General features: G+C 49.0%; 5 protein-coding genes across 5 annotated transcripts; 3 read left to right on the forward strand and 2 right to left on the reverse strand.

Annotated features, from left to right (window-relative positions):
* Nucleotides 1-1,715: 1,715 nt before the first annotated feature.
* Nucleotides 1,716-4,209, reverse strand: F5B22DRAFT_638910 (uncharacterized protein; the record flags this gene model as incomplete). The annotated part of the gene is made up of 3 exons (XM_047977656.1): nt 1,716-1,966; nt 2,075-3,734; nt 4,054-4,209. The coding sequence occupies 3 exons, from the start codon at nt 4,207-4,209 to the stop codon at nt 1,716-1,718; spliced, it is 2,067 nt and encodes a 688-aa protein (XP_047827179.1).
* A 2,403-nt stretch (nt 4,210-6,612) lies between these two features.
* Nucleotides 6,613-7,020, forward strand: F5B22DRAFT_650259 (uncharacterized protein; the record flags this gene model as incomplete). The annotated part of the gene is made up of 2 exons (XM_047979289.1): nt 6,613-6,781; nt 6,929-7,020. 2 exons carry the CDS (start codon nt 6,613-6,615, stop codon nt 7,018-7,020), a joined length of 261 nt encoding a protein of 86 aa, XP_047827180.1.
* A 1,161-nt stretch (nt 7,021-8,181) lies between these two features.
* F5B22DRAFT_429842 (RmlC-like cupin domain-containing protein) lies at nt 8,182-9,074 on the reverse strand. The gene is made up of 2 exons (XM_047971744.1): nt 8,994-9,074; nt 8,182-8,926 (listed from the first exon to the last, which is right to left on the reverse strand). The coding sequence occupies exon 2, from the start codon at nt 8,601-8,603 to the stop codon at nt 8,226-8,228; it is 378 nt and encodes a 125-aa protein (XP_047827181.1). The 5' UTR covers nt 8,604-8,926; nt 8,994-9,074; the 3' UTR covers nt 8,182-8,225.
* A 1,206-nt stretch (nt 9,075-10,280) lies between these two features.
* Nucleotides 10,281-11,803, forward strand: F5B22DRAFT_429644 (NMRAL1 protein). The gene is made up of 4 exons (XM_047971743.1): nt 10,281-10,555; nt 10,619-10,756; nt 10,812-10,863; nt 10,939-11,803. The coding sequence occupies exons 1-4, from the start codon at nt 10,376-10,378 to the stop codon at nt 11,514-11,516; spliced, it is 948 nt and encodes a 315-aa protein (XP_047827182.1). The 5' UTR covers nt 10,281-10,375; the 3' UTR covers nt 11,517-11,803.
* Nucleotides 11,804-12,063: 260 nt separating this feature from the next.
* Nucleotides 12,064-14,480, forward strand: F5B22DRAFT_622029 (uncharacterized protein). The gene is made up of 4 exons (XM_047975923.1): nt 12,064-12,447; nt 12,525-13,028; nt 13,087-14,125; nt 14,206-14,480. The coding sequence occupies exons 1-3, from the start codon at nt 12,393-12,395 to the stop codon at nt 13,809-13,811; spliced, it is 1,284 nt and encodes a 427-aa protein (XP_047827183.1). The 5' UTR covers nt 12,064-12,392; the 3' UTR covers nt 13,812-14,125; nt 14,206-14,480.
* The last annotated feature ends 459 nt before the right edge of the window (nt 14,481-14,939 follow it).

Here is a 14,939-nt window from a genome sequence, read left to right on the forward strand (position 1 = left end):
TTTTGTTTTTTTTCGGAAAAATAATGTGCCACAGGTAGATAGATAGACGTGCAAACCTAATCTCCCGATGTAATGCGGAGAGATGTCCGAATACTGGTGATTACGAAGCTTCGGAGCCGAACCTCGGGAGAATGAGGTAGACAGTAGAGCCAGTTTCACCTTAGAAAGCAACTAGTTGCGAGAGAGAACGAAAGCACGTACGAATGCCATACCACATACCATGCATGTACACTGCAACTACATCAAGGAATACACACGGGCACTCTCTCGCCACCCATCCCTTCAGACTGTATGTTTCTCCAAACAGTCCACCTATCCGCCGTCCATCCTACGTTCCCAACAAGTTCATCCATTTACATAAACAGCCTTTCCTCAAACCCCAACAAGAAGAACCAACCCAGGGATACACCAACACCTCTCAAAGAAACCCCAGAAACAAACTTGTGAAACTAAGGGAGATATAAAAAACATATATAGCCTAGTATACCTAACTAACACGAACCCAACATAAACATAACATAACAAAATACCATTTGAAAAATTTCCAACCAGGCCCAAAATCACATAAAACACAGGCACTGTGCAACTCTCTAGGTACGGTACAAAAGCAAAGCAATCATCTATCCCTCTAACCATGTAAACGGCACAAAGTATACCCACGCCGGCCCTCACGCCATCACCATCACCATCACCAGGACCGTGCCAATCCGGAACGCAAAGAAGGATCACGAAGAGGACGAAGTACCAAGCATGCTAGGGGCGGGGAAGTCGTATTGTATTGTATTGAATTGCATATAAGTCACAGAATACCTACTTACAGCTGCTCACGTGTGGGGGAGGAAGGGAAGGAGGGAGGGAGGGAGGGGGGGTCTCAGACTTGACAGCCCTCCCGCTCCACGCGTCTTGCCGGTCCCGGATCGAAAACCCCCCAAGCCAATATGGCCAATATGGCCGCGGGAACGAAAAGGAAAAAAAGGATCAGATGGTACTAAGTAGGCAGGTAGTATAGATTAGGTAGTTTCTCTATGAAATGGCAAAGGGGGAACAGGGAAATGTTTTGGATCGTGGTATGGTATCATACACTGCAATACAATACAGTATGCCTCTTTTGACAGGTTGGTATAGGAGTGAAGGTATTCAGACTACTTCTTGTGCCTTTAATACTTCCGTTGTCTTTGTTTCTGATTCCTAACAACGGGAAAATACTGTAGGCGTTATTTAGCTAGAGACTGTATTAGATGGTCTTTACGGGTATTTATATATGTATATGTATGTATGCTAATTGAATGTGGTCCCATGTTTTCGTCAATATCTGAATTTCAATTGTATTATGGTATACCTACTTGTATCCGTATCAAGACAACGACCACCATGCGAACGAAAAATGAAGCGGCCAGCATGCTACATCTGGATATCATATACCGCAAAACCGTACAAGTAGTAGTATAAGCAACCCATGCTCGAACGTAAACCCCTTAGTGAATGTGAAATGAGGGAAGCTCGGGTGAACCTCCCCCAAAAATGTTTGCACACAGAATCGAACAATCTCAGATTGTGTTTATCTTCAATTCATCAATCATCTCCTTTCCTTACCTCGGCACATTATCATCTTATGGCCAAGTCGTACAGCTGGCGATCGAGATATCCCATCGTTTTATTCGATCACCAGGCAGGTGTATATTTCCTTATATGAGTAGTCTCTAAGAGGCTGAACGTCACATCCCCTCTAGCGGTTGACTATAGGTGTAGTTAAAATCAAGTAACCCATCGAGGACCCAATGCTGAGGATCGAAAAAATCGTAGTTTGTGTCGGTCCCATAGCCTCCTAGGCCAATCATGTTATTGGGGCCGGCGTTGAGGCCATGTTGCGGAGTGGGCGTTAATCCACCGTTATTCGTTATTGATCCCATTGTCGTAGGCACGTTGTTTTGTGCCAGAAGGGTGCTATCCATGTGGGTAGATGATGCTGAAGACTCGTTAGCGGAGTCTGGGTTAGTAGCTTGTTTGAGAGCTAATGGATATTAGCATGTTCTCTCAGATAGAGAGGCTAGATGACGAAGGGAATTCTGCTTACAGTCGAGCCCTCGCCCATGTGCTTGGTATTCTTCCCTCCAACGCCAGATCGAGTCATACACAAGACTCATGCTATGCCTACATCGTACCTTGAGCTCCAGGCTGTCATCGACGGGCACTGCCGTGTCATCATCGTAACGTGCCTTGTTATTGTTGATATCGATGCGCGCGCCGTTCCACATCTGTACCATCAGCTCTGCTAACCGCCACGGCAAATCATTGTCCACGGTGCTAGTCTTGCGAATGGCAGTAATGGTTCTGTGAAAGAGGGTACGGCCTCTGGAAGCGTCTATCGTCTTAGCGAAGAAAGACCGCATCAACTTCAACAAGGCAAATCCGCAAGCAACAAGCATTTGCTGGAGATAGTTAGTGGCATAAACCAGGATATACTGGTTCGCATCCACGAAGAGAAGATCCAAGTACGCGGACACGGCCCGCCAAAGACCCATCAAGTCATCCATATAACCAGGCGTAGTGCTGGAATCAAAGAACCCAGCCAAGCGTAGATGTACATTTGCGGCTTGCAGATGAGCATCAACGATGGGGGATAAATGTTGTGAAAGGATGGAGGCTTGTAATTCTTGGAAATCTCGTCGATACACGCGCATTAGCATGGCTCTATGCTCGTCACCGGCAACACCTCGTGGATCGCTAGCGTTACTGTACATCTCTTTTGAGACTTTATCAGCAAATCTCTCTATACGCAATCGCGCCTCTAGCTCCGGCGACAACGTAAAGGGACCATCCTCGCCAGGACGGATTGCCAGCGTCCAATCATACAAAGTAGTTGCCGGCTGGCCATAAGCCGTGCCGATAGACTGCGCAACAATGTTACATACAGCCCACGTGGTGACGCGGTCATGGAGCTGGTCTTTGTTGAGTTCTACAGACACCCTAGAGAAGTCCTGCGTATGATTAGGACGGTGCATGCCAATGCCCGTTGCAGCCTTCATCATCACACCGCATAAGATGTGAGTGGGATCTGCCGTCGTCGTACTCGTTGGCAACGGCCATGTACACAAGAGACATAAGGCCTTGACTACAAAATAGCTATTGGGCACGTCTCCTACTGTTCCCCACAGCAGCCTATTGAGAGGACCGCTTGACAATTCGTGAAGGATAGAAGGTTTAGGGGTATAACGGCGGGATGCAATGGCAATAATGGTCCAGAAGAGGAGCGCATGCTGTTGATAGTACAGGTCGGGCGATTGGTGCTCGTTGAGAAAAGGAAGAAAAGGGTGGTAACAAGTAAAAAACTCTTGGAACAGCCCGTGCACGTCCTGCTCAGTTAGACGTACGTGTTCCAACTCGTAGGCGTAGTGAGTGGTAGGCATGCTATAAGAGCCACCCCTCTTCAAAGTGAGAAGCGATGTCACGGCCTCGTCGGACCCCATGAGGGAAGGGTTTCGGGTGTGAGAATATGTGCTGTTGGCGATGGGCGACTGCAATTGGGATTGGAGGTCCTCCTCTTCTTCCATCACAAAGCCCTGTGCCTTGGCCTGGGCAATATTCCGGCGCAATCGTTCAATCTCCTTTTCCATCTCGGCATGTTTAGAGCGCTTGCCGACGCGCTTGAAATTCGATTCGATTTTGCATTCGAGCTTGAGGCGGTTGCAGCGCGAGCAACTCTGAAACGGATTCTGTACGACATCGCACCGCAACTAGAGACAATTGAAGTAACACGAGTCAGCCTCAGTACAATCCGGAGAATTGCGATGACGCATGTCTGAGATACACCCAGGTGCCTGTTCACACTGCATGGACCTTTGTCATCGCATCTAACACTGGCAGGAGGCGCGGTGCGGGCGGCATCGCGAACTCTAGAGATGCGTGGGGGGTTACGACTTCTCTACGCCGAGTGCGACCCATCGCCATTGAAGCGATTGGGGACCATTGCGAGTATTGCGATGGCGGCGGCGGCGGCGGTGGTGGTCGTACAAGACGAGGCAAAGAAGGTCGATGGTGGGGGGTTGGACTCACTTTCTGCTGGCGACATTCGTTGCAAGCGCGCTTGACGCCAGGTTGTCGCTTCTTTTCGGGCTCGATCAGGGAGTGATCCTCGTCGCCGATGCTGCCGGGACTGCTTTCGACGGTGCTGCGCTTCCTCTTGACGGAGTCGTGGCGATGGAGGCTCATAGGACTAGTCGGACTCATGGACGGGGCCGAAGGGGCGCCGCCGACGACGACGTGGCCATCCATGCATTCAATGGCGAAAGAAGCGGAAGCTATATCCCGAATATGAGGCCGACGCGCAGGGTCGGAACCGCAGCAGTAGCTCCGACCAATGCTGCTGTGCGCTGGGCTGGACTGGGCTGGGCTGGGCTGCTGACTGGTGTCTGGTGTCTGCCGGTGCGCTCTCTACCGTTGTTATTTTTTTTTTTTTCTCCCTCTGCCGTTCACTGCGTTTCTCGGTGTCGCGCGGTGAATGGGAGACTTAGGCACACCGATCACGGAAGGAATTGGGTGAGGGAGGGGTCTTGAACTAATAATAAAAGGGCGGGAGAATGAACTCTCGACACAGGGCCAAATCAAAAGTGCTGAAAATTTGCTTCTGGCACTAAAACGGGCAAGCCGACCAACCATCTATTCCATCCACACCGGCCACGAGCAGCAACCCACTGAAGACTGACTGGTCTGGTCTGGCGTTGCGTGAGCAAAAGCTCTGGTTGGCGGCAGACAGAACAGATGGCGGCCTGAACGGGGTGGTGCCTTGCTAGGTACCTACCTACATGTACAATATACAATGTACTCATGCCTTTTTCACAGCTGGCGGTCAATACTGTATGCTAGCTACTGTGTAACTAGCGAGCTGGCAACCTGGCAACCTGGCAACCTACGAAGTCCACGTGTGTACTTCACTTCTGACCTGACTCGGTGGCTACAGAATACCTACTACAATCAGATCCAATGTAAGTAAGTGAGACAGGCTGCCATTGACAGTCCGGGGAGCAAGCCGTGTGGGTTTCAGATGCGAAAGAAGGCGGACGGGAGTGGCATACCAACTTGAACCAGGTACGATCAAGACCGGGAGAGATAAGAAGACGAATAAGACGTGTGCGCGTGTGAGAGGCGTCGGAGCCCACTTTAGACGACAGAGAGATACCTATACAAAGATAGATACGATGGACACTTACTTATTAGAGCTATCTGCAAGTCTGATTCATCCCACCGACTCCAATATCGAGAACATTTGAGAGGTGGCCGGCCAGAGTTCTGCCTGAGTAGTATAGTCTGGCGAGTCTGGTCGAGGTAGGTAGGTGGTCTGGTGGTACCTAGGTACATAAGAATTGCACTGTGTTTCTTGAACACCCAGCTGACCTGCACTACCCGAGCCGCCCTTGCCCGAAAGGGTCAAGCCGGGCTGTTGCCAAGCCTCGGGAATGAGGGGTATGCTGTGGGTCATCCGTGGGTCTCGTGTGAGGCAATTGACCACTGAGAGCACTGATAGCCCCTTCCATAGGCAGCATAGAAGCAGGCGAGGCAGGTCACTGCGATCCCTCCCTTGGAATGGAATAAATTCATTGTCCACCCAGCTACACGTAAGTGATATTTCCCCAAGGTCAGAAGAATGTCTAGTAGATACTACTTACACCAATGTGCCTGTAGGAACTATTGATTATTTCATATGTAGGCAGTTAACCCAAATATAGTTTCGAACTTCCTTCGTAGGTCCATGTATGGACTTGGTGGTAGCCTGTGGGCATCCTAGCAAAGTTTCATGTACACCAAGTTCCCATGCAAAGTAGCAATATACTTACACGCAAGCTGCATTCGACTGCATCTATCTGCCACCCTATATATCACCATGTAAGTTAAACCCGCCTGCTGTGTAGGTAGGTAGGTATGTACGTAGAGGCATTCCAGGATTTACTTCACTCCCTAGGTAGTAGGTAGTGATAGCTATGGGAACTGTGAAGGGGCCCAGTACGTAGGTAACATACTGGCTGCTTTGGAAAGCAATTCAGAACACGTCAACTCTCACAATCACTATATGTAGTACTACCCTACATACGCTCATCTTGTCAGCAACAATAAAGCCGTTTCGCAATAATCTTATTTCCTGCGTTATATGTGACCGCGCCTGCATGCTTGCAGATTGGAGGTGGCGGCGCATCTATCCGCGATTTACCATGGCAAACAGACAGACAACCTACGGTACCACTAATCATATGCCCCCAATAAAACAGTACGTTATCTCTTTCTCCGTCTGTTTACTACTTTTTAAAAATTTAATTAAAAAAATGAAAGGAAAGAAAGAAAGCAAAAACCCTCAAGTTGGTTCAAATGGCGTAGATTTATGTACATCAACTGCAGATATTACATCAAATTGTGTGAAGTTTCCATCATCATCATACGTTGGGATTACCAAAGCCATGGAGTCATGTGTCAGCTCGGATTTAAGTAAGTAGGAACTAAATAACCCATCTCTTACCCCCGGCAACCAGCAATTGGAACCAGGTTCTCTCAACTCTGCGTCTGACACCCCCCCAGTCTCTCTACATAGCCTTAATGGCCATTGACTCTAATATCATTCCCACAATGAATGAAGAAACTCGTCCCACTCATGAGCCAACAGTGCCGTCTCGCAGACTGTTCAAGGGTACGCTGAGCCCACCCTGCGCCCAACCAGCACACAAGTCATATACCTTGGCCCCGGCATCGATCTCGAAGGTGCACGTCAAAGACCTATCCAAGAAACAAGCGTCAGGTAAGTCCCACCACTTGGCCGACTAGGCGAGCTTGACGTGGAACCTTTCCCATCTTCTCTTGCCATGTCCATTCACTGTGATTGTCTCATATGTCGCCCATCCTCGAGACCCGATCTCTTGCTCAGGCACTCACGCTCTCATTTTAGGCCCCGACCCCATCGCCATCTCATCCACCGCCGTGCGTCAACCCTTTGTGGACCCGGCCGTCCTGCAGCGAGGGCATCCGCCTGCTGCGTGATGAGCGGTCATCAATGATCTAGTTCCATAATTTGCCCCATCAAGGGACCACACCAGCCCGACCTAGTCACCTCGCCGTGCGTGTTATGCCTGGAGGCGGCTACAAGCTATTCGCTCCGGCTTCTCGAGTTGGCCCCTCAATGGGCCACTGGAAGGGCGTACATTGCCAAAACCTAGCCAGTCCGGTGTCCCGGTCGATGCTCCTCCGCTCGGCTGGCCGCATCACGTGGTGCCGGGTCCCTAGCGGTTTCGGGAATGTCTGCAACCTGATTCTTGACACGTGGGGGCCGGCTTCAGACAAGACTCGACAGGTCATCTGAACTATCAACCGACTGTATCACGTTTCTGGCAAAGTCACAAACGACGGTTACTAGTTTTTTCTATGAGTTGTCGACCGAATTTTCAACAATAGCTTGGCGGCCCAGGTCCTGGTTCTATCAGCGAATTTCAACACAACAAACGTCTGCGGAGCTCCGAGTACGGCCTCCTTGACTCGTTGTATTGCCCCACTACACATGCAGAACGACGTATTTGGCTAACAACAACTAAATACGTCCATTAATAGCTAACATGGATGAACGCTCACTGAGTTGTCTAGGTATATGACTCGTACGCCTAGATTTTCTAAATATAAAAGAGTGGACATATACGAAACGGTGCGCTGTAATTTTATAGAATAGGTAGCTATCTGACGGATGGTGTTGATTAGACAAAATCTCACATGTGCTGATTATCTTATACATACGTGTGTCAAGTCAAGTATGCATTCGGCGACAAGTCATAAGCAGTCTCGGTAGTAATGAAATGGGGCCATCCAGCCCTCATCAACAAGCCTCGTTATAATACTGAAATGAAGAGCTGCGCGATAAGAAAACAAGAAACAAGTACGTAATGCAAGATGATACACCATAGTGTTAAACCGTGCACTCACTCGCCATTGAATGAAATGTGTGAATACGACTCTCAATTTGATATGAAGAGATAAATGCTGAACGGCGAATGATCATTGCAATAACTAATCAGATATATATAAGCTTTAATTCTAATCATGAACCGAAACCCCCTGGTAATGTCGATAGAAGAAGTGATTGGGATTTCAATCTCTGCAACCTTCCTTGACAGCAAATGTTGCATTAATGCTGATGTACGCCACTTTTTCAATGAAATCCTCCCATTTCTGTCTTCTACGCTTCCTCAAACTCGTCCTCACTGACCCCTAACATCCACCCAATCCTTCTGCCGCCGCCGATCCTCCGCATCTCCCGTGTTAACAGTATCATTCCGCTCAATCATCAGGACCTCGGCATCCCTAGCGACGGGACGATGTCTCACGGCCCTGGGCACGACGTAGACGTCTCCGGCTTTCATGACCACGGCCTCGACCGTGTCCCCGGACTCGATCTCAAGCGTCAGCTCGCCCGACAGTAGGTAGAATAGTTCGTCTGAGTCGGGGTGTGCGTGGAAGATGAAGGGTCCGTCGAGCCTGGCGATTTTCACGTGCTGGTCGTTCACGGCGGCTACTAGACGCGGGGACCATGTCTCGGTGAAGGAGGCGAATGTTGAGGGGATGGATACGGTGGCCATTGGAGACGTAGGATCTGAGATTTATGCCAACGATGGAGGTTATAATAATAGTTGCGAAGGTGTCTGCTAGGTAGCTAGCTACTGACAATGTAGATATATGAAAGGTGACGGAATTTCAAAGTCAAAGGAGCAGCATGGAAGGGTATGAAACATATCATGAATCTCTTTATATAGTTCCACGCATATTGCTCCTTGTTGTTTGCGAGAGAAAACAAATAAGGTTTAGAGTAAAATATGTGGCTTGACAAGGGCGCGCCCTTCGAAGATGTTAACTCGCGTGAGGGAATACACACACGCAGGACTGATTGATCAAGCCTCATAGCCTTTGATCAGTGAATACATAGTTCAATCTCAAGGGCGTCACTTTGAAACATAATATTTAAGACATACACGATCGAGCATTCATAGTTCTCCAATTGACCCATGACAGGTAATCCAACATGGCTACACTATGGCTACGTCTCAGTTAGTACGGACCTGATAGACGGTAACTCAGTCGTCGCATCCGAGGTAAAAGGCATTTCTCATGAGAAGTTTTTTCCTCGCAGATTTGTGACGTGTATGATGGACCGGTGGTTTGAACCATAATCGCTATCTTCAATTCTAACGTGTGCTAGGCTGATTATGACGCTTGAGTACCGGTATGGATTGCCATATGTCACGAATATAGCTAAAGCTGAAGATTTGCTGGCGGATTACTTGATTGTTGTTAAGGCGATGAGTTGGGCCTCCTTCGTGGGATATGTAACTTCACGTCTCAGCAGCCTCGCCACCATTAGGCGACAGTACGCCTGCTTCAGCTGCACAGGCAGTCGGGCATTGGTTTCAATTACCTGAGGCATGCTGCACCGTCGTGGAATAACAACGAACGAACAATGTTAAATCCGGATTATCAAATGAAACCTTTCGCGGAAAACTATCGAATGCATCAAGTTTTGAGTGCTGTATTGGTCATAAACCATCGTGGCCTTAGCTTGGCGGGGAGAGATGCCAAGCACCTGAAGTCGCGAAGACGCGAGCAGACCCCGCTCATCTCAGCAGCTTTCATAATCACTCCATGTATTACGCCTTTAGCGTATTACATCTCTACTTATCTACCTATATGCAGATTACATGATCAGACGCAATACCTAGGCTATTCTGCCTGGCGTTAGTAACTCGGGTTGCCAAGTAGTTCGACACTTTTCATCAAGTTAGTTGAACACCGGCTTTGAGTAGCTGATCCAATTAACGAACCCGCGCATCTCGTCTAAGTAACGCATTGTACAGTAGTATCGTCGCTAGTTCCCTTGGTAACCCAGGAATAGCATCGTATGTAGGTACTCATCGTACATACGTACACACGTAGGCAAGCGTTACAGGCGTATGCAACATTCTGGTCGGGGTTTGAGCAACGAGAGGCTCAACTTCCCCAGTGTTGTGCTTGCCAAGAGATTGCCTCAAGATGGGCAAACTGACAAATCGATCTGAGCAACTCGCGTTTTCGGTCCAAGTAGGACTTTCCAGGGATCCTACGAGCAAAGCTAGCAACACGCAAGATGGGCATTTGAGTATACAAGACATTATCACGATGGGCTTCATACCTTTGTATAAATGTCGACGATGTCGTCACATTATCGCCATCCCTTTTTTCGCATCTCATCACGAACATACACGGCAAGCCATTGTATACACATTTGACCAGCTTTGAACTTCAACTATCAACTTTCATCTAGAAAGATCAAATTTAATATTTTGACATCTTCGCAACACCAGCATTCACTTCATTAACAATGTCTGCCAAGAGAATAATCACTGTATTTGGTGCCACTGGCAAGCAGGGCGGGGCCATCGTCAAGACCTTTTTGAACGACCCAGAGCTGAACAGCACCTGGACTGTCCGCGCTGTTACCCGTGATGTCTCCAAGGACTCAGCCAAGACACTTGCTTCACAGGGCGCTGAAGTCGTCGCAGTAGGTTATTCACCGGTCGACAGGGTACATGTTTAGTTTTAGTGGCAACTAACTGTTTTCCAGGCCGATCTCACTGATAAAGCCACTCTCGCTAAGGCTCTTGAGGGCTCTGACACGGTCTATGCGGTGACCAACTATTGGGAGAAGCTCGACATGGCGCTCGAGGAGCAGCAGGGCCGCAACATTGCTGACGCTGCCAAGGTTTGTCATAGCAACACAGTTTTTATAAGCTGGAATCGCTAACAATGGAATACAGGAAACTGGTGTGAAGCATCTCATCTGGAGCTCCCTTCTCGATGTTGCTAAATGTACGTTCAAAGAACTAGATCCAATTTTGCTGGTCAGGAATCGGGAAAGAACGCCATACTGACCTTCATCAATAGTATCCAACGGCAAATATACTCACCTCTACCACTTCGACAGCAAAGCCCACGTAGAGGAATACGTGCGCGAGCTCGGGATCCCAGCTACTTTCTTTATGCCAGGCTTCTATATGCCTAATATCCCCGGCCAGATGCTGTCGAAGCGAGGCGAGAACTGGGTCTTCAGCTTGCCTATTGCGTCTACATCGCCTATTCCTCTCTACAACCCAGCCGACACGGGTAACTACGTCAAGGCCATCGTGAACAACAAGGAGGCCTTACTAGGCAAGCGGTTCCTCGGCGCGACCGAGTATCTCACAGCGCAAGGGGTTGTCGACACTTTTAAGAAGGTGTTCCCCGAGGACGGCAGATCCGCGATGTATTACGAGACACCCAAGGAGGGCTACTTCGGCTTCATGAAGAGCACCGGGATGCCTGACTTTGTCGTTGAGGAGTTGTACGAGAACATGGTTCTCATGCAGGATTTCGGATACTATGGCGGCGAGCCGCTTGATGAGTCGCTCGGATTTGTCAAGGACAAGCTCACCACCTGGGCTGAATACACCAAAGAGGCTCCCGCATTTGCTGGTCTGAAGTAAACATGATGCTCGATGTTGGCGGCACATACTAGCATACAAGATAGTTAAATCATAGATGGTTTCCCATCAGTTTCATTGTGTATTGGCGCAAAGTGTCTTGTAATTTGGACAAGGAAGTGAGCATGATGACAGTCAGTAGCTAGGCTGGCTTCGCATCATAAATTGAAAAATAATTCGTTGGACGCAGTGTGCCCAATGTGTATATAGAAGAAATGGTCGGATCGTATTTAGAAGAAGCTGGCATTTTGATGCGAATCAATCAAGATGTTGAACTTGGCACGTGAGTTTGCAAGTCTTGGTAAGTAAATCTGGTCGTTCACAAGCCGAGGCTTCCTTCGCCAGATGCCCCAGATGCCGAGTCACGGCCGTTGTTCCACAGACCACTAGGAAAAGGTACAAGGCCCATAGCCTAGCCGTGGGCGCAATGCAATGTACCAGACTGCTAGCCTCTCTTACCCGAGGTGGCAATACGTACCGATGGTATCAATTAGGCCCGCTTTTCAACAGCGACCCCCAGACGATCACCGCCTCCATCCAGCCTAGTTCTCATTTCCACTCCCATCTCACTCTGTCTGGTCTGGTCTGGCTATATCCAGGTTTGCTGTTAGCCAGTCAGTTAGTCAATCCCTACCTGACTGTCATCGTCACTCTACTCCGTGTCGGCGGTACTCGATTGCCAATTCCCTGTCCTGTCAGGCGCGACGGAGAGATCCCTTTATCGCGCATCCCGGTTCTCGAAAATCCAGGTCGGAGAGTACGGTATCGTTAGATAGACAAAGAGTCCTTCGATCATCGCACTTCGAGTATCAACGCAGACGCATACATCGCCATCGCCCGCTGCGCTCACCGCGGCTCGCGGGCGTCTCAATAGAGTGCATGGCTTCGCCGCCGAAACCCTGGGAACGCGCTGGTGCAGCCGGTGCCGGAACTGGTATGTGCTTCTCTTGTATACCCTCGTTTCCTACCCGTTTGCTATTTGCCGTGTCTGACACCATCTCTTCCATACAGCAACTATGACCGCGCCCATGGCTACCGCGAGTGGCGCCTCTGCATCAACGTCCCCGACCGCCATCACCGCCCCCTCGTCAACAACTAGTGCAATATCCTCTACAACACCCGCCGTACCTCCTCGTCCCGACTCCCTCTCTACGGCTGTCAACCAGAACGCCTCAGCCTATAGTCGCATTGGGACCAATCCTTACAACTCGGCGTATTCATCGCCTTATTCCTCTCCCTACGCAAGGATGGGAGGCATGGGAGGTTACGGGTACGGAAATTACAGCGGATATGGGGGAGGGTATGGAGGGTATGGCGGCATGTATGGTGGTGGCATGTATGGGGGGATGCCAGGCATGATGCCAAATGATCCTAATAACCCCAACAGTTTAACGAGCCGTTTCAGCAACAGCACACAGGCGACCTTTCAGATGTTAGAAGGGATCGTTGGCGCATTCGGCGGCTTCGCTCAGATGCTCGAGAGCACATATATGGCTACTCATTCTAGCTTCTTTGGTATGTGCACTGGGACCGAGCCGTTTGTTTTACTGATGCATTTGCTAACTCAATATAGCAATGGTGTCTGTCGCAGAGCAATTTGGCAATCTACGCGACACTCTCGGTTCCGTGTTAGGGATATTTACGCTAATGCGTTGGATCCGGACGTTGATTGCGAAACTTACCGGTTGTCCTCCCCCAGCCGATGCTACGGCACTCACACCAGCGGCGTTCGCCCGCTTTGAAGGACGACAAACATCTGGCCCCAACGGTGCTCCCGGTCAACCGCGGCCGAGCAAAAAGCCTCTTATCTTCTTCCTCCTCGCTGCCTTCGGCTTGCCGTATCTTATGAGCAAGGCCATACGGTCTCTCGCAGCATCCGCGGAGGAAGAGGAACGCAAACGAATGGAGGCCATGGGCCAGAGCGCTCCACTAGATCCCAGTAAACTCGAGTTCTGCCGTGTCCTCTACGATTTCACTCCCGAGGCTGGCAATGCAACACAGGGGGTGGATCTTGCGGTGAAGAAAGGCGACTTCATCGCAGTCCTAAGCAAGAGCGACCCACTAGGTAACCCTAGCGAATGGTGGCGATGTAGGGCGAGGGATGGCAGGCTAGGCTACTTGCCGGCTACCTTTCTCGAAGTTGCTAGGCGACCTGGCCAGCCGGTTGCAGCAATCAAGGCTGCTCCTACTGACCCTGCAAGCCCTATCACCAGTGCCAGCGCACAGCCGCCGGCTATCACCAGCAAAGCGGGCGACATATCTCCTGAGAGTTTCCAGAAATCTCAGTTCTACTCATAAACACTAGGCTACTATACGGCGGCCTGGAATATCCTCACCAGCGGAGTTACTTATCAAACATAACGGTTATCAAGCGGATTCGCTTATGCATTACTCTTGGGGTTTTCCCAATCAACATTTATATATATATCAACTTCATATGTACATTTAAAAAGTTACAGAGCTTGGTATGGTAGCTTGGCGTCCTTGGGTTTTGGGGGGACTCTTTCTGAAGGTGGTGACGGCCGGTTATATCCATCTTGCCGATGATAATATCAACTCGCCTTACACCTCAGCGAGAGCAATACAGCATTCAATCACGATCTTTGAAATCTCCTAGATTCGTGTTACGTTAGCTTTATATGGTCTTTTACGATTGTGCCTTTGTCTGAAGGTTAAGTTGGAATCGTTCTTACTTTAGACACTATGGTTTGAACTACTTAGGAGTGAGTGCATTCATGTGTAATATCTAGCATGCAATCTAGACGAGCCCAATATGAACACGCACGGGACTGATGATTGGCTGTTTACCGTAGTCGCGCTGAAGGTAATTAACTAAGATTAGACTTACTCTTTAAATCTCTAGAACGTTGTGCGTAATGGAATGATTGGGAGCGCAAACTTGATAGACGTTGGTTGGGATGATATGGCGCAGCTTACTTATAGCTCGGTAGCTATATTTTTCATGTGAGATGTTTAATACCTATTACGAGTCTGTTTGTCAGATGAACATACATACATAGGTTAGCATATGTGTATGTATTAGAATCCGTACGTACTTTGCCGTGAAGTAGGGGTACAACTATTCATTGCAGTAAAACGAAAGCAGTCGAGTGGGATAGACCGTATATATATGTCAATCCTGGGTCGACTATTCACAATAAAAGCATACACTTACTTATAAAGTCAAATCAGTGCAGACATGACGCTTCAATGGTCCGTCCTCCTATACAACCAAGAAGCATGTAAACCTCACCACTCACTGTCAACCCTGACATCTACTGCACCAATTAAGATGTCCAACTTTGCGAGACGAGCAATGAAATCATGTAGTATTGATCCTTGTGATGTCGCTTGCCAACCGAAAAAAAAAAAGACAAGAAAAACAAAAATGCAGTTTCCCTTCATTTTCCAAGCCTGCTAGTTGCA

This window comes from Xylaria bambusicola, assembly GCF_022495145.1.
Source record: "Xylaria bambusicola strain CBS 139988 unplaced genomic scaffold F5B22scaffold_51, whole genome shotgun sequence".
Taxonomy (NCBI): domain Eukaryota; kingdom Fungi; phylum Ascomycota; class Sordariomycetes; order Xylariales; family Xylariaceae; genus Xylaria; species Xylaria bambusicola.